General features: G+C 48.6%; 1 protein-coding gene across 3 annotated transcripts in view; it reads left to right on the top strand.

The window, feature by feature from the left end:
- OGT (O-linked N-acetylglucosamine (GlcNAc) transferase) overlaps positions 1-21,414 on the top strand; it is an 810,702-nt gene that overhangs the window by 616,464 nt on the left and 172,824 nt on the right. For 2 of the 3 annotated variants that reach the window (XM_069612350.1, XM_069612349.1), the window contains exons 17-18: positions 9,417-9,533; positions 9,620-9,793. In XM_069612350.1, coding sequence (XP_069468451.1) covers positions 9,417-9,533; positions 9,620-9,793 — 291 coding nt within the window. The remainder of the gene's footprint in view (positions 1-9,416; positions 9,534-9,619; positions 9,794-21,414) is intronic. The other variant, XM_069612348.1, reaches the window with a different exon arrangement.

Below are 21,414 nucleotides of genomic sequence, written 5' to 3'. Positions count from 1 at the left end.
CTCCCAGGGGGATGTTCCTCATTCCTTTTCACCTGGCAGGACTAAAGAACACCGTTGCCGACTCTCTCAGCAGGGAGCTGCGCTAGTACCACAAGTGGGAGCTTCGGCAGAATCAAATGGACAACCTTTTCCTCAAATGAGGCAGTCCCCAGATCGATCTGTTTGCAACAGCGACGAACACAAAGTGCCGCAGGTTCGCCAGCAGATTCCCCCAGCCAGGGAGCATGGGGGACGCATTCTCATTCCTTTGGGTAGGCCTGTTTCTGTATGCGTTCTTTCCGTTACTTCGTCATCAATCAACTCAGATGGTATCGGTGCTGGATGATCCTCGTTGCACCAGCGTGGCCGAGGCAGATCTGGTACCCGGACCTTCTCAGCATGTCGGCGTCCCCTCTGGTCAAGCTGCCAGTGGTCTGGGATCTTCTCGCCAGGCAAGGAGGCACAATTCTTCATCACCACCTAGGGTCTCTGAACCTGAAGGCCTGGCTCCTGCAGCATTAGAGTTTGGTGTCTACGATATTCTGGCGGCCTGTAAAAAGATTCTCGCCAAGGCCAGAGCGTCATCTACTTTAAAATGCTACGGACACAAAAGAAAGCGCTTTCCTGTTTGGTGCCGTTCACAGAAGACCACCCCTCTGAGGGTCATGGCCCCTCAAGTATTACTGTATTTACTGTCATTGGCTAAATCGGGGCTGGCTCCGTTCCGTCGGAATTTCATCTCAATGAGCCATTGGTGTTACCTGTGTGTTTTCCAACACCTTTGTCGCTGGCTGAAAGGACTTTGCACTCGCTGGATGTGGCTAGAGCGCTGAAGTTTTACGTGGCCTGCACAAAGAATATCTGGAAAACTTCTCAGCTTGTTGTGAACTTTGATCCTGTGAACCTCTGTCCAAACGGACCGCTGCCTGGCCATCTGAGGGCCCATTCTACCAGAGTGATCGCTGCTACAACGGCGTTCCTGTCTGGTGTGCCTCTGCTGGACATCTGAAGGGCTGCTACGTGGAGGTTGGCACACAACTTCATAAAATTCTACTGCGTCGACAGGGATTCCAGGGAGGAGTCCAGAGTCGGCCAAGCAGTGCTGCACAACCTGTTCGCTTCAAGGTGAGCCTGGTGAAGAGGTAAGAGATTGCTTCTGTTGAGCCTTGCCACCTCCCGTGGCTGTGCATGTGTGTACTGCTATGTATTCTTTATTCATGAGCATGTGAATCCATGCCAGACTCCATGCTGAAGAAGGAACTAGTTACTTACCTGTAGTTCAAGGGGATTGGGTCCTCCGACGTATTCCATATCTGACAGTAATCCCCACAGCTGTGCTGCTTCGGAAAATCTTTCTGTGTCGATACGCCGTCCTCGAGGACCTCCTCCGACGTCACCAGATGTTATAAGTAGGACGCACAACGCCCGTAGCCTCCGTTCCGTTTTTTCCACAAACGTGTTCGCTTCAGAGATCTCGGCGCACCTCGACTCTTTGGAGTTTCTGTTCTTTCGGTTCTTCGAACCTGTTCGTTGTGAAGTTTATCGGGATGTCTTCCTCTTCTTCCACCCCGCGTCCGGGCTTTAAGAAGTGTGGGACTGCAGGCCCAAGATGTCGGTGACTGACTCGCACAGCGCCTGCCTCTGGTGCCTCGGGGAGGCCCACGACACGGATGATTGTCTACACTGCCAGTCGCTTAGGTCCAAAGCCTTGCAGGAGCGTAATAAGAAGCTGTCGGTCGGTAAGGTGTCCAAGCCCCGGAAGTCGAGGTCCACTGGGCTTTCGACGGATGATTTGAGAGGCGACTCTCCGCATCGTCATCGTAGGTCTCGGGGGTCTCGGTCCCGTATTGGGTTCCGCCACTTCTCTGCCTCTTCGAGGCAATCCCGGAAGCGCCATCATCGGTCCTCGTCCAAGGACTCCGTCCGTCAGCGGGTTGCTTATCCCACCAAGCATGCGTCTCCAGAGTAATCCTTTGGTAAAAAAATGTTGGCGATCCTTGAATCGCAGGGCACCGGTCCGTCCGCGCCTCCGAGTGGGGTCGGGCATGACCGTACTAGAGACCCCGCTCGTACGCCTTCGGGCTCGGGTGGACGGCACGATTCGCGGGAAAGGTTCCGCTCGGACAAGGGGAATCGTTTTAGTCATGCCCGTTCCAGGTCCCGGTCTTCGACGCCCTCGAGACCGTGTGCACCTGTGAAGTCTTTGAAGAAGACGTCGGCGCCCAGGCTGTCGAAGGACACGCTCGGGGCTCCGCCCTCGAGGCCTGTGTCGAAGCCGTCGATGCTGTCGGCGCCGTGCTCGACGTCGACGCCGCTTCACTCTACGCCTTTCAAGGCTGTTTTGTCTGAGATACCCCGTGGCACGGTGGAACCCCCTAGAAAGGCTCTGGCTAAGGCCAAACATGTCTTTGTTCCCCATTCTGTGCCCACTTTCCACCATCTAGATTATATTTCTGAGGTGGATGAGGGTTCTGAAGATGGGATGGTTCCTGATACGGTACCAGACGAGATTATCTCTGGACATAGCCAGATGGAGGACCTGCGTCAGTCGCTGCACGATGCCAGTGGTCTGGACACCTCTCCGGAGGTGTTCTGTAGGCCTGAGCCTGGCACCCATGCCGAGTCCTCGTACCAGCGCCTTATGTCGAGGGTCACCGAGTATTTGGGGTGGTCTGCTCCACCAGGGAATTTTCTGCAGGATGACCTGATGGATATCCTCGACCAAGGTCCACCAACTGACCCGGTACTGCCATTCCATATGGCTCTGCAAAGGAGGGTGACGACGGCTTGGACTGCTCCGGAGAGTCTCCCGGCAGTGGGCAAATCTTTGCTGCGAAAATACCTCCAAACCAGTAGCGACCCCTGCTACTTGACCACGCACCCCACTCCGGAGAGTTTGGTGGTGCAGGCGGTTACGGCCTCAGCAAAGCAGGCGTTGTATCCTACCATCCCTCCTGATAGGGACGACGAGAGTTTTGATGGTTGGGCGAAGAAATTTTCTTCAGGGGGTATGGCTCTTCAGGCAGCTAACTCCGTATGTGCCTTGTTACGTTTCACGCACACTCTGTGGAACTGTTTCCTTAGCGGCTGAACATATTCCCGAAGGGGACTAACGGGATGGTTTTCCTGCTATGATACAGGATGGCAAGGATGCCATGTGTGAGGCGGTTCAGTAAGGGTCTGGACATGGCAGATTGCGCCAGCCGGTCCATGGCGGCGAGCAGCATAATGGGCATGTTTGCGTGGTTGCGGAAGTCTGGGTTTGCTCCTGATGTGCAAGCCCGGCTCCTGAACATGGCCTTTGATGGTGTACATCTTTTTGGCAGCAAGGCTGACGAGAGCCTTGAGAGGTTGCAGACCTCAAAAGCTGCAGCAAAGTCGTTGAGCGCTGCAGTTCGCCAACCTCTACCTTTTCGTCCTAGGGGACAGCAATGGAGGGGAGGTTCCTTTCGTTATTACTCCTTTAGTAAAGCGACAGGAGCTGCTAGTCAAAGGGGCCACCGTAGGAGTGCCAGAGGTGGAAAACAAGATACTCGAGTTGCCAAGGCCGCTCGGGCAGTTGCCTCTTTGCCCTCAGGCAACGCCGCTTCAGCTCAGTCATGAGGCCATGTCCCATGGTTCGCAGGTTGGGTGAAGGCTGGCGCAGCATCTTGTAGAATGGTGTGACATTACTTCAGATGTGTGGGTTCTGGAGATCATAGCCCCCGGTTACTGTCTTCCCTTTCGGCAGAGGCCTCACGACAATCCACCAGGGAATCTCTCTTTGAAGAGTCCGGATCCGCTCCTTGCGCAGGAAATTCAAGCCCTGCTGGAGAAAGGCGCCATAGAACTGGTTCCTGTAGCGGAGAGGAACAAGGGATGTTATTCCCCTTATTTTTTTATTTCAAAGAAAGACTGGGGCTTGAGACCCATCATGGACTTGCACGGTTTGAACAAACTCCTCAGGAAGGACAAGTTCAAGATGGTTACTCTTTCTGAAGCCCTCCAGGCCCTTCCACTTCAGGACTGGTTGGTGTCTCTTAACCTCAAGGACGCTTATTTTCATGTGCCGATCCATCCAAAGCTCAAGAAGTACCTGAGGTTCGCGGTTGGCGACTCGCACTTTCAGTTTCGGGTCCTGCCGTTCGGATTAACCTCCACCTCGAGGGTCTTCACCAAGCCCATGGTAGTGGTCGCAGCGCATCTCAGGAAAAGGGGGATTCACGTCTACCCCTACCTGGACGATTGGTTGGTCAGGGTGCGCTCTCCCGAGCAAGTCCTGGATCATCTGTCATCACCTGCCACTCCCTCCACAAGCTAGGCTTCTCCCTCAACTTAAAGAAGTCCCACTTGACGCCAACTCAGAGGCTCCAGTACATCGGAGCAGTGCTTGACACGTCCCTGGGGCAGTTTTCCTCCCCAGGTGAGGGCTCATCACATTCAGCAGATGGTGCAAAAGTTCCAACAACCCAGAGTCTCCCTGCGTTCGGGTTCTTGAGATTGCTCGGCCTCATGGCATCCTGCATTCTTCTGGTGCCAGTGGCCAGGTTGTGGATGAGATCTTTGCAATGGGCACTCGAGCTCCAGTGGTCTGTCCTCCGGCAGGAAGTCGGACCCCGTTCAGGTGCTGCCCTCGGTCGTCCAGGATCTTCTGTGGTGGGCCGTCGAGAGCAGTCTGATGAAGGGGGCTCCATTTTGGCTACCCTGGCCGGAGGTGACGATCATGACGGACTCGTCCCTCACGGGATGGGGAGCTCATGTCAACGAACTGACAGTGAGCGGTCGTTGGTCTCCGTCGGAGTCCAGACTCCATATCAATCTGTTGGAGCTGAGGGCCGGCAGGCTTGCCTTGAAGGCTTTTCTGCCGACTGTGGGGGGAAAGAATGTCCCGATTCTGACGGACAACTCAGTGGCCATGCACTACCTCAACAAAAGGGGGGGGGGGGGGCAGGGTCACTTCCTCTGTGCAGGGAGGCGATGCAGCTCTGGTTCTGGGCAATCCAGTAGGAAATTATGATCTTGGCAGTTCATCTGGCCGGAGACGAAAACGAGAGGGTGGACGCTCTTGAGCAGGCATAGCGCGATCTCTCACGAGTGGGAGTTGGCTCAGGAGATTCTCCTGGAGATCTTCGCCCTTTGGGGGACCCCTCAAGTGGATCTCTTCGTCTCCAGTGCCAACTGGAAGTGCGACAGGTTCTGCTTGCGGGAATCTCCTCCAAGAGGAGCCTTAGGAGACGCGTTCGTAGTGGAGTGGTCATTCCCACTGCTGTACGCGTTTCCTCCAGTCCCTCTCATCCCGCAAGTGCTGCCGAGGTTACGGAGGTTCGGTTCCCGGATGATCCTCATTGCTCCGGCATGGGCCAGGAGGACGTGGTACCTGGACCTTCTCGACTTGTCCATCTGCCCGCCACGTCGTCTTCCCTACCGAGACGATCTGCTCTCACGGGAGGGGGTCAGGTTCTCCATCCAGAGGATGGCTTCTGAAAGGTTGAGGTATAAGGATTGGGACCTCCCTGAAGACGTGATGGAGGTGTTGCTTTCGGCCAGACGGCCGGCGACCAAGTCCCTGTACCGTTGCCATTGGAGAAAGTTCTGCGACTGATGCAGGGTTAAGAATGTGGATCCTTTTTCATGTAACATCCCTGTGGTTCTCTTTTTTGCTTTCTTTAGCCCACAGGGGCTTGCAAGTGGGTACTGTTAAATGTTACCTGGCGGCGCTTCCATATTTAAGCACTTATCTGAGGAGTGTTCTTATTTTAAAATTCCTTTAATTTCTCAGTTTCTAAAAGCGCTCACTAATGTGTTGGTGCCCGGGTGGGATTTGAACATTGTTCTCAAGTTTCTAATGGTTGCTCCGTTTGAGCCTTTACATTCTTGCCTGTTGAGACTGTTAACTCTTAAAACTTGGTCGGATGATGTTCTGGATGATATTTCTGAGGTAGATTGGAGCTATATTCTGAAGGTTGATTTGACTTTGGGACCTGGTTTGGGTTTACGTTTAATTCGACAGAAAACTATTTGAAAGTTGTATTGGACGCCTCTTAAGATGTTTAGATTGGGGCTACGGCCTGACGATTTGTGTTGGTGTAATGTTGGCAGGGGTACATTATTGCATTTACTGTGGGATTGCCCGAGAGTGCAGGAGTTTTGGACGGCAGTGATTGATGGGATTGATTTGATTTTTGGTGTGGTTTTGCGGAGATCAGCGGTAAATACTATTTTACATTCCTGCAAAGATAGGGGTGATAGAATTAGGAGACATTCGTGCTGAATTGACAGGGCCATAATGGTAGCGATTAAGTTAATACTCAGGTTTCTTCCTCGATTTGCAAACCCTAACGTTGATGAATGGCTGACGGAATTGCATATTTTGCACAGTATGATAAGGTTTCATTTCGTAATAAAGATGAGGACTATATGAAATTATGGGATCCATTTATGGCTCTTTATGATTGATGTGAAGTTTGGAATTCTTTGATAGCTAAGGTATTCGTGGTACAACTGGTGGGGTTCCTTTTTTTTTTCTTCCATTTGTGGTGTCCTTCATGTTGTTTTTTTTTTTGTTTGTGTTGTCTTTTATGAATACTGTAATTTTGTTGATCGTTTCACAAGGGTTGGTTATTTTTGTTTGGTCTGAACTATTTATGATGCTTCTGTTCTTCTGTAAATTTCATTCTTTTTGATGGATGTGAGACATTGTTACTTTTACTATTTTGTTTTTTGTGAAAATTAATAAATTGTTTTTGAACAAAAAAACTGTATTTTTAGTTGCGGTCACTTCCGCTCGCAGAGTGAGTGAGTTAAAGGCACTTTTAGTTAAGCCACCCTTCACTGTGTTTCATAAGGACAGGGTTGTCCTTAGAGTTCGTCCTTCCTCTCTTCCGAAGGTGGTGTCGTAATTTCATTTAGGCCAGAAGGTTATTCTTCCGGCATTTTATCCTCCTCCGCATCCTGGTAAGGACGAGGAGAGGCTCTATAGGTTAGATCCTAGGCGAGTTTTAAATTTCTACATTTCATGCATGTCCCGGGTCAGAGTGGACAATGAACTCTTTATAGGTTACGCTGGAAGGCGTTTGGGACAAGCTGTTACTAAGCAGACTTTGTCTCGATGGATTATCTTGGCAATTTCTGAATGTTACAGCTTGGCGGGTAAGGACCCTCCGGTAGGCTTGCGGGCCCATTCTACCAGGGGTATGGCTGCCTCTACTGCCCTGCAGAGGGGTGTTCCTATTCGTAATATCTGTGATGCTGCCACCTGGGCTTTGGTCCATACTTTTGTACGTCACTACTCCCTCGATTCTATCCATGGGCAGGAACTAGCCTTTGGCAAGGCGGTCCTTTACTCTGCAATTTGATTGGGCATTCTAAAGTTCTATAATATTCTCTAAATTATTTTCCCACCTCCTTACGTTGGTACTGCTTTGGGAGTCTGTCATAGATATGGAATACGTCGGAGGACCCAATCCCCTCGAAGAACAAATTACTCTCTTACCTGGTAACGTTCTTTCGATGGGATGGTCCAACGACGTAGTCCATATCGCTCCCTCCCTGCTTTCCCCGCTACAGAATTTCTTATGCGATTGCAGCTTACGTTTCCGCAAGGCTTCTGTGGTCAGACTTGCAGAAGATTCGTGCCACACATTCTGGGAAAAAACTTCAACTGAGGCTACGGGCATCGTGCGTCCTACTTATAACATCTGGTGCCGTCGGAGGAGGTCCTCGAGGACGGCGTATCGACATCGACGCAGGACGCAGAAAGATTTTCCGAAGCAGCACAGCTGTGGTGATTCCTGTCATAGATATGGAATACGTCGTCGGACCATCCCATCGAAAGAACGTTACCAGGTAAGAGAGTAACTTGTTCTTCTCTGGCATGGATTCACATGGAAAATCTCCCGCCTCCCCCTCTGCGGCTCTTTTCTTGGTCGTACTGCCATTTTACGTGCTACCAAATCTGAAGATGACTGCCTTGAAACACTTGTGTATAGGCGCGTTACAAATGCCTCATCATATCAGAGGATGGGCTTGGGTAGCGGGCAGTCATTTGCTGGGGGCCGTATGACCCAGAGCTCAGTGATTGACAACAGGGAATATTTGAGCATGTGAATTCATGCCAGACCCATGCTGGAGAACAAAAGTTACAGGTAAGTAACTTGTTCCTTACGCTTACACCAGAATAAATACACCGCTTTAGGGAAATGAGGCAAAAAGGCGATCTTGTAAGGATAACCGGTTTAATCTTACAAATGAGAATGGTAGCTCTCCCCGTTCCTTCCTGCCCAATGGGTCTCAAGCAGAGGTTTATATAGGTCCAGCTTACCACAGTGATGTCACTGGATCATGACTTGCGTCAAATCCGTCGTTCTTCCATAATAGGAATGCTCCAAAGCCACCTTTCTTCGTTGTCAGCAGTTTTGGCAGGACCTGCTGTTCTACATTTTGCTGTCTATGCAAAAACACACCGCAGCTCTGCATACTTTTACAAACCTTGAAGCCTAGCCCAAGGAAAAACTAAACATTGTTATCCATGTTCAATAATTTCCCAGTCTTTCTCTCCATATTCACCCATCCTGCTCACATTTATCTGGGTCCTGTAGTCTCCTCCACACTTTATACTTCTAATTTATACCATTCTGCATTTTGCCGCACAATAACATGTCCGTCCTATTTTTAACCCAAATGGACCCTTGATGAACTGGCCATAGTGAAGATCACTGCACACTAAGTCTGAGGTGTCTTTTGAATCCCACAGGCCACATTCCTTCCGAGAAGGAGGGGTAATTTTACTCATCAACAGCACTAGATAAGCTTTAAAATGGCTGGGATCTTGCATTACAAATCTATCCAACTAATCGTTAATTGCGCCTTATCCTTCTATTTAGATTAGAACTACCTTCTTCAGTGCTTACCCATGTCTGTGTACGTGATTGTTTGCATGAGAGCCTTCAGCCTTCCCAGTCCCCCTCACCCACCTCAGTCCATTATAGTGCCTTAAAGAGTTTTTGCGTAACTCTAAAGTGCTTGGGGTTTCGGGAGGACCCTGGTTCCTTCTCTACAGTGTTGGCTAAAAGTGACATTATGGGAAGAACATGTTATGCAGATATTTTTTATATTCTGCTGCCAAAGTGTAAATTCAAGTTCAGTAAATTGTTAAACCCCTTGGAACTATATTAAGTCCTTAGAGACTATGAACGATATGTTATTCAAACGCAGAGCATGCTTCCAAAATACTGTAGAGGGGGGGTTAAAGATTCAATTTCTACTAGTATACCATTTAAGGTTTCATCAACTATTTAACCTTGATAGTTATTGGGGATATGTACGAGTAGAGAAACTGCCCGTTCTGTAGTAGGGTGTGGTTGTCAGCAGCGATGCTGGGTGGCGGTTGTATCTTTTGTGTTGTGAAGGTGGTGCTCCTGACTGGCTGGGTCTTAATTTTGTAATCTTTTAACTTGCAGAAAAAGGCTGTGATTGATTTTAAGTCCAACGGTCACATTTATGATAATCGCATAGTTCTGAACGGCATCGATCTGAAGGTGTTCCTTGACAGCCTGCCTGATGTGAAGATGGTGAAGGTAAGGGTCCTCTGTGTGAGCTGCTCATGCCTAGAGGTGAGTACAGTTGCAGGGGCTGCCTCTAACGTTTCTCACTTCCTCTTCAGATGAAGTGCCCCGATAGTGGAGATAATGCAGACAGCAATTCTGCGCTCAGCATGCCAGTCATACCCATGAACACCATTGCCGAGGCAGTGATTGAAATGATCAACCGTGGACAGATTCAGATTACCATTAATGGATTCAATATCAGCAATGGATTGGCGACGACCCAGGTAAAGGTGAATGAAATGCTTTTTTATCAGTATTTATATTCCCTTGGATTGATGCCAAATTCCATCACCAGAAAAGGCGGATTCTGCGCTGAGCCTCCTTCATAGAGGGGTTCTGATAAGCCAAAGCAAAGGTGCAACCAGTTTCACACTAACGCCTTTTATCTCATTCTTAATGGAAGCTGTTGGGTAAGATTTTAATAGCATTGATACATCTTCCTGACCTGTCGACCCCAGAACATTTAGCTTTACTGGTGGATTATTTTTCCTTCTACCTCTGTGGGTGGGAACCTGTTAGGCAAAATCCTGTGCAGTGCCCTTAGGGACCAATACACACAATTAAGACTACAGGTGGCAATACAAGTTTTACCTTTGGTACAAGCCTGTACTACTATGTTAAAGTGCTAGCAGTAGCGGAGTAGCCAGGCTTATCTCAAGAGTATATGAGCAGTAGCAGAGATTACACAAAGGGACCACAATTACTGTGACTCAAGCAAACACTGACTCAAGGTTTCAGGTAAAAAATATAAGTACATTTATTTTGAAACCATTTGTTATAAACACAACACTTCGATTAATTCAAAATCACACGTAAAATACACTACAAGCAACCAATTCACTTTGGTACACTCTAACTCAAGGTAAGTACCCTATGTTTTAACGGACCGGTGTTGTGAAACAGGACGTTACCGGGAATACACTTGCGATCACTTTTTGACAGTAATGACAGTTCGGTCTTACTAAAGAAACTCTTATACGTGGCAAGAAATGTTACCGGGGCAAGAACACACTTAGCACCTGAGTTAACCAGAGAGAGTTGGGGGCAAAAATCATAGGCAATACTTTTGTCAAGGCAGACAGAATCGGAGAACACACATAGACAGAAATTCAAGAGTCAATAGGCCGGAGCCAGTGTCAAGTGAAACCGGTTTCCTGTAGTAGAGCATCACACAGTCGGACAGTTCAAGATTCAACGTTGCCAGGAGTACTTCGATATTGTCAACAGAGGAAGTAAAAGTTAAGAGAAGGAGGGAAAACAAGAGCAAGCCTTGGAGGCGAAGAACAGGGGTTCACCCTAATTCTTCAAGCAGAAGACAGTACCTTAATGAAGAAGCTGGTGCCACGGCAGTTGTTCCTGGTAGTTTGCCCCACGGTTCCTGGAGCTTCGGTGCGAAGGAGGACGTCTGGAGGGGACTGCACCACACAGGGATGAGGCCGGCAGCAGCGATGGTGAATAAAAGGTGCGCTCCTTAAAAACAGTAGAGGCTCTTCAGATGGATATCCCGACCCCTACAGCAGTGTGCAGCGATTTCAACCAAGAAGAGGATCCTCTGGCTATGGAAGATGAGCTGGTTATCCCCACCAGGTTCAAGGGAAGAAGACTCCGAACTGGATCTTCTCTGGTCGTCAAAGGGTAGATAGCTCAGGACTGCAGCAGGGCTTCACCGGGACGGGGTAGTTGCAGCAGCCGTCTTCTCCGCTTCTCTTCGGTTCCTTGTAGTTCCAGTGGCGACTCTGACTTCTAGCCCAAGAGACCTGCCTTTTATGCGAAAATCCTCCATTCACACAGCCTGGCTGTCAATCACGCAGCAGGGGGGTGTCCAGCCCCGACAACCACCTTGCCAATCACAGCAAAGTGCGACTGGGGTTTCTTAGGATACCCTGTGCAGGGGGCGACTACACCTCTCCCTCATTCAGCCCACCTAGACACCAAGGCGCCTAGAGGAGGGCTTCTTGGCAGAAGCCCGCCAAAAGACAGTGAACAAAGGAGGCAAACCTGGTTTGCCGCACAAAGTGAAACACAAGAAGGACTTTAACAAAAAGAAATGGCAACTAAACCCAACCAGAGCCAAAAGAAAAAGTATTTGGCGAAGCGGGTTTAAGTTCGAGGCTAATATAATAGCCTAAAACAATACCACGTTTATATAGTATAATCGCGTTAGAAAAGTTAGGGTAGATACCACTGCCACCAGCCAAGTCTAAATGTTAAAAGAGCCAAACAATGCTCTAGGAGGTACAGATAAAAAAGGCTAAGGATTAACCCTTTCCAGTACTCCATGTAAGATGGGGTGTACTGGATCTGTGGTTAAATGACTAAGTAAAGTTAATGGCAACTTTACCCTTTTCTGGGGGACAGTAGTCAGCCTCAGAAATGGAGTCGGTGGGAAGTCTAAAAGACAACACTGTGTCACTGCACTGAAGGTGCTGTGTAACACACAAAAGAAGGGGGCTACTGAAGTGGTGTACTCCAGAGTCCACAATCACCAAAGCAGAGGAAATACACATGGCAAAAACACAGGTAAGAGTGGGGAAAAAGAGGCGCACTCTTACCAAGTGAAAAAAAGAAATCCAGAAATCCAGCAAAGCTGCTGGGGAACTCACTAGGTGAGGGAAATTAGTCATAAAATGATAATTCTCCCTAACGGAATCTTTTTCCACAGTCACAGAATCTTTTACTCTTTTTATGCGTGTAATTTTTTTGTCTTACCCATGTTGTCTTTTTTTAAAAGTGGGCCTCTTAGACAACTTTTTGGCAATAAGTGCCTATTGTTGCAGGGTTGCCCTAAGGGCTCCCTTTTTAACTTTCTTGTGCTAACCTTGTGAGAAGTACAGTTCCCAAGGGTAGAAAGGACCTTTGGATCCCTTTTGCATTTTATTAGGTGAGACCAGTCCCTCACCTTATGTGGAGTTTGGTCGTTTGTTTTTATTATTTGTAATGCGCACCTAACCCAGAGGTAACAGGACGCAAGAGCAACAAGAGGATTGTATAGCTTATGTTACATAAGGCACTGTGGATAGAGTCCAGCTATGTTATGTTATAGGTACTTATATAGCTCTCCGTCACCAACGGAATTGGTCCCCAGGTGCTCTGGCGGATCTGTAAACGAGAAGGTGGGAAGGGTTAGTAAGGTGAAGAGGGAGTGGGATAGTGATAGGGGTGGTATACTGTTGGCAACTCTCGGTGGACACCGGGTGCTGAGTTTTGGTGCAAGTATTGGATTGGTGTCAGTCTGCGTGTGCTGTTGGTGCAGCTTGTGTTGCGGTGTGGTGAAGTGTGTGCAGCTTGTTGTGCGAGAGATGGTTGTGTGAGTTTTTCAGTGATATAAGTATGCAGAGAGTTTGAGCTTATATTGGATAGTGGGTTATATGACATTTAACATGCTGACTTATAGTTCCGTCTAAGTGTGGCACATGCTAACATTGGTGAATTCACTGTCCTGTCTAGATACGGCGTAGACTAATGTTCTCAAATTCCAAGTGTGGCACAAGCTAACAATAGAGTTCCATCTAAGTGTGGCAGATGCGAACATTCCCAATCCTTTTCAGATATAGCGCAGGCTAATGTTCTCAATTTCCTCCAGCTGTGGCACTTGTTAACATTGATTAGTATGTTAGGATGCAATACAAGGCAACATGTCCAATACTGTCATGGAGAGATTTGGGCTGGTGGTTATGCATGGGCGAAGTCTGGCAGTCTGAGTTATGGAAATGTAAGGTAGAGTGGCGGGGGCTTTCTGGTGTAGAGTAATTGCTCTACACCCCACCCATGCCACACTTACGGTTGTTGATGGTGTCTGGTAATTGCTGACTTCTCAGGCTTCCCCTGCTGACACCTGCAGACACATCTTGGAGCTGCCAATGCAGGAGCTGCCCTTTGCCTCGAGGCTATTAGCCGCAGGGACTACCGGGCTGAGGGCTGCCCTGGGAAGGTGATTGAGTCTCCATCAGCCAATCACGGGTCTGGGGGCAGCCGGGAGATGGGAAGGAAGAAGGAAATGGAGGTTGGGGGCTGCGAGGGGAGCGGACCTCATCTCCGCTGAGTTTCACAGGGCAAAAATGGGGCATAGCCAAGCCCAGAAGGGCTGCTAGCCCTGCACACTCACCTGCAGCTGCTCGTGATGTTAAATGAGGGAGAGGTGCAGAGATTACCTATGGGAACTGCAGTGAGCTGTCTAGCAGTTGGTTTCCTATTGGCCCGACAGTAGTAGAAATAGAGGAAAGAAACCAGGAAGTGCTGTTAAGGCCCCCCCCACCCTCCCCCCCCAACCTCCAGTCCCTCCCTGAAGGAGCAAGGAAATTGTGCTACAGGAGAAGGAGCTGTGGATCAGAGGCCTTGCCAGAGAAAAAGGGAACCTTTGTATGATGGCGAAGTGCCAAGGACTGGAGGAAGCCCAGGAGAATCCCTCGCTAAAGGACTTGATAACGAGTCTAGCCCTCTCTGGAGGAACAAGCTGTCAAGACTTCCCAGGAGTAGTCAGAAGCAGAGAAACCGAGGGGGCGCGGGAGGGCTGCAGAAGCCCAAAACCAAATCAGAAAGACCCAGAGAGCGACCAAAGACTACTGGGAGAGACCATAAAAAGGTACAGGAGTGACCAGGGCGGTTGGTAGGGGCAGAAGGGAGCAATGGGATACCCTCAGCCAGCCAAACATGTGGAGGAGGGCAACTCGGGAAGTAAGCTTCCCACACCCCCAAGAAATAAACCAATAAATTTGGGTCTGGGACCTACACCCAATGAAAGTACCACCTGCCCACTGACCATTTTTTTTTTTTATGGAAAAAATGACAGCTTACCTTTTTTTGTAGTCTGTGCATGTCTTAGTAAAACCCTACATTTGAGGGAGGAGAAAATGAGGGCCTGGAGAACAATTCAAGGCACTGAAAAATCCATGTTATACCATTTTTTGTAAATGCTAATTTGTCAGTGGTCAAGGGCAATCTTGAGGCATTTGGGAAATTGAGATGTACAGCCGCAAAAAAATACTTGAACTTTGTTCGCAATTACTCAAAATTGCCACCCAAACATTATCACGTTTTCATTTTCTTTTTTTTTTTTTTACAAAGAAAGCGATGCAACAGAATATGCATTGTTTTTGAAGGTGGTCGGGGGACAGGAGCCGAAGCAATAGGAGCAGGCATACATGTGGGGGGGGGGGGGGGGGTAAGGAAGGGGGTGTTGAGACCTGGGCCATTTTCTGATTGTATAACAAGTACCCTCTCCAGCCACCCCTTGACCCCTCCCCTCGACCCCTTCAGAAAGCCCAATTATAATTTACAAAGAACTGCGAGCATATAAATATCCATCAAACTACGCACAAAGCCAAGAAAGATATTCTGGGTTGGATTGAAGGGTCACTGAGCTTGATTTTTGCATACAATACTGCACTTCTTGTTTCCCCCACTTAAAATCAATGTATTTTTATAACGCCTTACCAAATCCGCACCCCTCCCCCATCCCCGGCATACTGTGAGAGTGGGTTAACATGCTAAAAATGACTAAACCTCAGAGAATGGGACCAAAGTTGGGCATTTAAAATCATCTCTTAGGAGCCCTATGGACTACCAAATGCTATATTATAATAGAGTTTGAGACAGTGGGAAACCTTACTAGAGGTTGCTCTGGTCAGAGAAAAATCCGTCAAAAATCCAGGAAACCAGCAAAGAAAGTGCAACACGTTTATGGGTGGCATAAAATGGGACTAGAGAACCCCAAAAAGTACAATTCTCTTTAACAACTCTGGTCCACAATCTAGACATGTGTCCGATGGCAAAGTAATGCATTATCAAAAAAACATGGTTCCAAAAAGAAAAGTATAAAGTTAACCCTATTTTGTATAAACTAGATCAGTGTTCAAGATAGGAAAATGTAGGTGGCTTGTAAGGAGATTTTAAACTTTCGACAAGCCTGTGAGGCATTGGCAGTCATGGATGAAGGCAGTTTACGAGCAGAGCTTGAGACTTTAAACCATCAAGGACACTTTAAAATACACATAAGCAATACAGTGTTCACAAACAAGAGCAAAAGCACATTTTAAACTCAAAAATCATTTTTCTCTTTTTTACAATATAGTAAAGAATACTTGTTGAGATATCAGCCACATCTTCTCCAAGCTATGGTTACAGTACTGGACACAACAGCATTGAGAACAGATACAATAAGTACAATTTACATAAAATATACACAATTTACAAGTTGGTATTATATCTGAACGGGGTAGGTCAGTGAAAGTACCAGTACGTTAATTGTCATGTTCCTTAATCCAGTGGATAAGATTAGATCTAAATTGTAAGTAAGGAAGGTCTTCCCTTAGGGATGGCGGTAAGGAGTTCCAATGTTGTGCTGCTTTGACAGGGAGGCTGCTCCCCCCCGGTGTTAGTATGTTTGAATCTTGGCACCAGTAGAAGGTTAGCATTAGCCTTTCTGGAAGGGCGGCGGGATGCTTGTCTAGTGAATCTCGTTATAAGGTATTGAGGGGCAGAATCATGGAGGCATTTGTGAGTCGGAGAGAACGATTTAAGGAAAATCTGGTCTTTCGTGAATAGCCAGTTGACAGATCTTCTAGTTTCTGAAATGTGGGCTTTCTTCGGGAGACTTAAGGCTGCTCTTAGAGCATTATTTTGCAAGATTTGAATCTTGTTTGTAATGTATGTATTACTACCTACATAAAGAGCATTACAATAGTGCAACTTGGACAGGATCAAGGCTCTAGCTAGGGTGATACAATTGTTGGAAGAGAGAAAAGGTTTGGCTGCTCTGAGAAGTTTGCCGGTATAAGAGGTAGCGGAAGCCATTGCGTTTACCTGTTTTTTTAATGTTAGTGTTGAGTCTAGATAGAAGCCAAGAGTTTTAACCTCCTTGGCCACGGCGATATTATTGTCAATTTCAAACGAGGAGTAGTTTTGGCCTAGTTTATTGGGATTAGCTGTTGTGCCTATGATGAGTTCCGTTTTGTCGTCATTCAGGCAGAGACCATGTGAGGCCATCCATGCCTGGATGATGAGGTACACTCTGTTTACAAAGACCAAATCCTTGTCATAATCCCCCGTCAGCAGGATGAGGATCTGAGTATCATTGGCGTAATTAGTTTAGGTGATACCCAGACCATCAAGATCATCGAAAGGGGGCTTTGTGAAGATGTTGTACAGAGTGGGAGAGACACAGGAGCCCTGTGGCACACCACAGGTAATGGGCATTGGGTCAGCATCTGCTAGCGGGGAGAAGACTTGCATTGTTCTATTATTGAGAAAAGACTGGATCCAGTGAACTGCCTCTTGGGGGAAGTGGGCTGCCTACTCAAGGTGGTTGCAGAGGATCTCATGGTCAACCAAGTCGAATGCTGCTGAGAGATCAAGGAGCAGCAATAGTGCCGTCTTACCCTCGTCTCTCAGCTCATCTATTTGTGCCTTAAGGTCTACAAGTGCGGTCTCGGTTCCATGTTGGGGTCTGAAACCTGACTGTCGGACTCCTAGGAGGTGGTTGTATTCCAAGTTGGGTTGGATTTGTAGGTATGCCATTTTGTCGAGGATTTTGAGTAGGAATGTCACTGTGGGGATAGGGCGGTAATTAGTAGGGATAGAGGGATCTAAGTTTTGTTTTTTGAGGAGTGGGAGGACCCAGGATTGTTTCAAATTGTTGGGTATAGTGCCTGAGGTGAAGGCTGCATTTATTAATTCGGTGATAAAAGGGGAGAGTTCACGAGATGCATCTTTTGAGTTGTGCTGGGCATAAGTCATCATGGCAGTTTGACGGTTTGAGGGTAAGGATGACTTTTTCAACCTCTTTGGTGGAAACTTTGCGAAAGTTAAAGCGGGGAATGGCCACATAAGGTGGAGTCAAGATATATTGCGACGCTGTCGCATTAATGTTGCTAGATTTGGAAGTGGTGAGAAGGGTGTCCTTTTTGTTCTTGGTTTGCAAGGTTATAATTTGATTGGCCAAGGCATTTTGTATGCCTGGGCACCAGTTTTTATCCTTGAGGCAGGAGTCTGGAGTCTGGAGTTTGGATGGGGGATTCTACCTCTTTCAGAATTGTAAAGAGCTCTTTGGTATTGGACTTAGCTTGAGAGATTCGGAGGTTGTAGGAAGTTTGTTTGGCAAGGATAATTTCTTTTTTGTAGAGGGGGTTATTTTTATTAATCTCTGATGGATCAAGTCTCCATATTTTTTCACATCTGCGTTTATCTTGTCTAATTACTTTTAGGTGTGGAACCAGGTGTTCACATGTTTGTGGGGCTTGCTCTTTCTCGTCTTTAAAGGTGCTATGGCATCAAGGGATGATGGCATCACTTTGTTTTACGTATCTACCGTAGTGAAGGGATCTATGTGGTCTGAGATAGAATTAAGAGTAGCTAGTATCAAAGGGATGAGGTTTTCGGGAGTAATGTTTTTTATTTCTAGTGGGGACTGCTGGGGCTAAACTTTCGGTATGCAGAAGAGGTGAGGCCTCTAGTGAGAACATAATCAGATGATGGTCAGACCAAGGGTGGGGCATTATGGACATGACCATAATTGGGCAGTTGTGCTCAGCAATCCAGCCAAGTGTTCTACCTTTAGTATGGGTAGGACCTGTGATCTTTTGGGTGAATCCTAATTCCTCCGGGTTACTGATTTGAGTAGCATTGGAGTCTAAATGGTCGCTGAAGCCCAAGTTAAAATCTCCTAGTATAAGACTCTGAGAGGACTTTTTAAGGTTGTTGGACAGAATGTTTGTTAGGCCCTCTTAGAAGGATCCTAGAGGGCCTGGTGGACGGTATATAAGGTGGATGGTTAGACTGCGTGTTGGATATGGTTAACTTGGCAGTTAAGGATTCACAAGAGTCTGTGTTATGAGGTGGAGAGTTTCAGTGTGAGGTTAGTTCTAGCTATTAAGGCGAGACCTCCACCTCGAGAGGTGGCACGATCTAGTCTTAGAAGGGTGTAATCATCTGGGATGGCTAGCATAATTGCTGGACCAGCTGTGGGGTGGAGCCAGGATTCAGTAATGGCTAGGAAGTCTATATTTACGTTTTGTAGAAGGTCGGCAATCTCTGTTGCATGGGCAACCATAGAGCGGGCATTTATAAGTGCACCCTTTATCCCAGACTGAGCTGGTTGGGGCAGGGATGGCTGTACCTTGTGATTACATTTCGGGGCAGAAGTGGGCTCTCGGAAAAGTCTGCTATTGAGTTGAAGGGGGGTGTTGGTGGTGGCTGGTTTTGCAAGGACAGGTAGTAGCATTACTGGACACCTTTTTTAGGTAAAGGGTTGTACAATCTTGGGAGTCTTGCGTGTTATTTACACTTCCTCTGTGGTAAAGTACAAGGTCTAGTGGTCATGTCAATCTGCTTGGGAAAGTTATGCGCAGGTTCTAGTGGAGGCGGGTATTGTGAAATAGTGATATCTTGTAAGGTAATTATATACCTGCGTGGGGGGGTGGCATACTAGGTATCCTTTCTCATCCCAAAGCTAACATATGTTACAAGGACAAACCTACCTTTAATGGCTGGTGGCAGTCAACCTTATTAATTTGATGTAACTTTACTGCAGGCTGCTTCCACGGCCCACGTAAAGGCACTGATGGGTGCTCATTTTATCAAAATAACCCCTGGTCTTATTTTTTTGCCATTTTAGTGGCAAGCTCCGGCTGAGGCTCCAGTGTGTCTGTGAAAGCAGGAAGCGAGGGCAGAGTCCATAACTCTGCAGCCTTTTGTCTTCCAGCCTGCCTGTGAGAATTCAGTTCAAACTGGGCGGCTGACTGTCCTGAAAGGACTGCCAACCCCACAAGTTTGAATGTTGCATGACTGTATTTGGCTGGTTTCCTGCATAAAAGTCTGATCCTGGAAGCTGATGAGGTAGTCGACCATTGGGACCAAAACCAAAGAGGATGATGAAGAAAACATGGCAGAGACGATTTCCAGCGACTGGCGAGCCAGCTGTGTAACCATAGCTTTTTACCCTTCCTATTCTTACGTCCTGTCCCCTTTCCTCCATACTGCATGGGGTGTCCCTTCACCAGAAAAAACCTTCTTGCCCTTTAAGTTTAGAGGCACGCGGGGGTGCGGCCCAGGGAACATGTGCTGCCCTGACTCCACCCTCTGCCACACCTCAGTCCCCTTTTCTGCGTCGACGTGAACGGGCCGAATTCACTAGCGTGCCTGGGTTTGGCTTCGGCCATGTATTTCCACACGCGGCTACTTCATCTTTTTTGTCTTTTTATCATTCAGGTACTCTGTCCTCAGGCGTCACGCTCCTCCATGGCGCATGCCGACTTCCACAGGGATCAGCAGGTGTCCATCCTGCAACGGGCTCTTCCCAGCTTCAGACCCCCACGCCCTCTGCCTACGTTGCCTTGGCCCAGACCATGGTTGGCAAGCTTGTACAGTGTGTGGCTCGCTGTCCTCGAATGCGCTGAAGAGCAGACTAGCCAGGTGGAGGGAGTTCTTCCAGAGGTTGCCTCAAGGACTTCGTGAAACATCGAGCCAAGACCAAGGTAGGGACGCTGTTCTCCATCACACCACGCAAAGGAGACTCCTTCCCCAGGGCGCTCCTGCGCGGGAGTGACCGGTCGGGTCCTTATATCAGCACGTGCACCAAGGCTGCTGCAGCTTCGGGCCGAGGGATCCTTGGATCCTCCCGGTGGTAGTGTTGAGGGACCAGAAGGTTCTCGTACCGGATTGTCATCCGAGGGGCTCCGCCCTTGTACCGGCAATATGGCCGAGGGGCTACGCCCTAGTACCGGCAAAACATCTGAGGGGGGTGCCTAAACGCAGCTCTACCGACCCGCCCCCCCCCCCCCCCGTGTCAAGGGTGTCGCACCTACCGGGCCTATGCCCGAGGAGCAGAGTAGGCCTTGTGATTCACAGGCAAGAGTCTTGGAGGAGGCTGGGCCCAGCGAGCCGAGCAACACGTCACAGGCAAGTGACGTGCAGCTCAACAAGATTGCTGCCGCACCAGACAGAGGCACCTGTCCAACGCCATTCCAGGAAATCGGTGAAGAACAAGTGTCAAGATGGGACTGGCCTCAACCAGGTACGTGGCCTACAGCCTTTCCCTCTTATGTGCAGGGCAGCTTCCCACTGCGTACATGTGGGCAGGGTATGCAGCGGCTCCAGCCACTCCCGTCTACCCCGTCTGTACCCCCTGCCACCTCTAGGGCCAGTGAAGAGGGGTTCTTCGGCCTCATGAAGTCACCTCGGATGGTGGTTATCCTCAAGGACGCCATAAGGGAAGTTCTCCCTACAATGCTAGCGGCACCACAGGCACCTCTGGCTGCGGTCCCTGCACCCCAGCCTCCGGTGCCAATTACTCCTCCACCTCCCAAGATCCTCCTGATCCACTGGATGAGGAGGAGGATCCCGATACGCCATCCTCAGCCAGGGTCTTCCACGAACGTCTTGCAAGACTGGTGGAGTATTTGGGCCTACCCCAACCTGAGGTTGAGCAGCTGGCAGTGGGGTTCTGGCTGAAGTCCTCACGCGACGCCCCTCTATCAAAACGGGGATTCCACTGCAAACCAATGTAGTCTCCCTGGCCAAGAAGGGTTGGTTCAAGCCCTACTCTGCCCAGCCGGTCAATCGACACCTGGACGCCAAGTACAGGCAGATGGAGGGGAATACTCTTGCTCTCAGCCCCACTCCTCAGTGATTGCTGCGGCATCACTATACTCCAAGCCTCAGTCGTCCTCCGCAGCCGCCTCTGCAGCGCGGCTAGGCAAGGAGAAGATGATCTTGGAGGCGTACAGCAAGAAACTCTATTCCAACGCGTCCTTGCATCTTCGTCAGGCGAACGCAGACGCCATGCTGGTGGCCGCTAACCAAAGATTATGGACTTCTTCCCGGAACACCCCATGCAGAGCCAATCACATTTAAAGGC

This window comes from Ambystoma mexicanum, chromosome 5p (assembly GCF_040938575.1).
Source record: "Ambystoma mexicanum isolate Mex_15411 chromosome 5p, UKY_AmexF1_1, whole genome shotgun sequence".
NCBI lineage: Eukaryota > Metazoa > Chordata > Amphibia > Caudata > Ambystomatidae > Ambystoma > Ambystoma mexicanum.
This window is presented reverse-complemented; position numbering and strand designations above follow the sequence as displayed.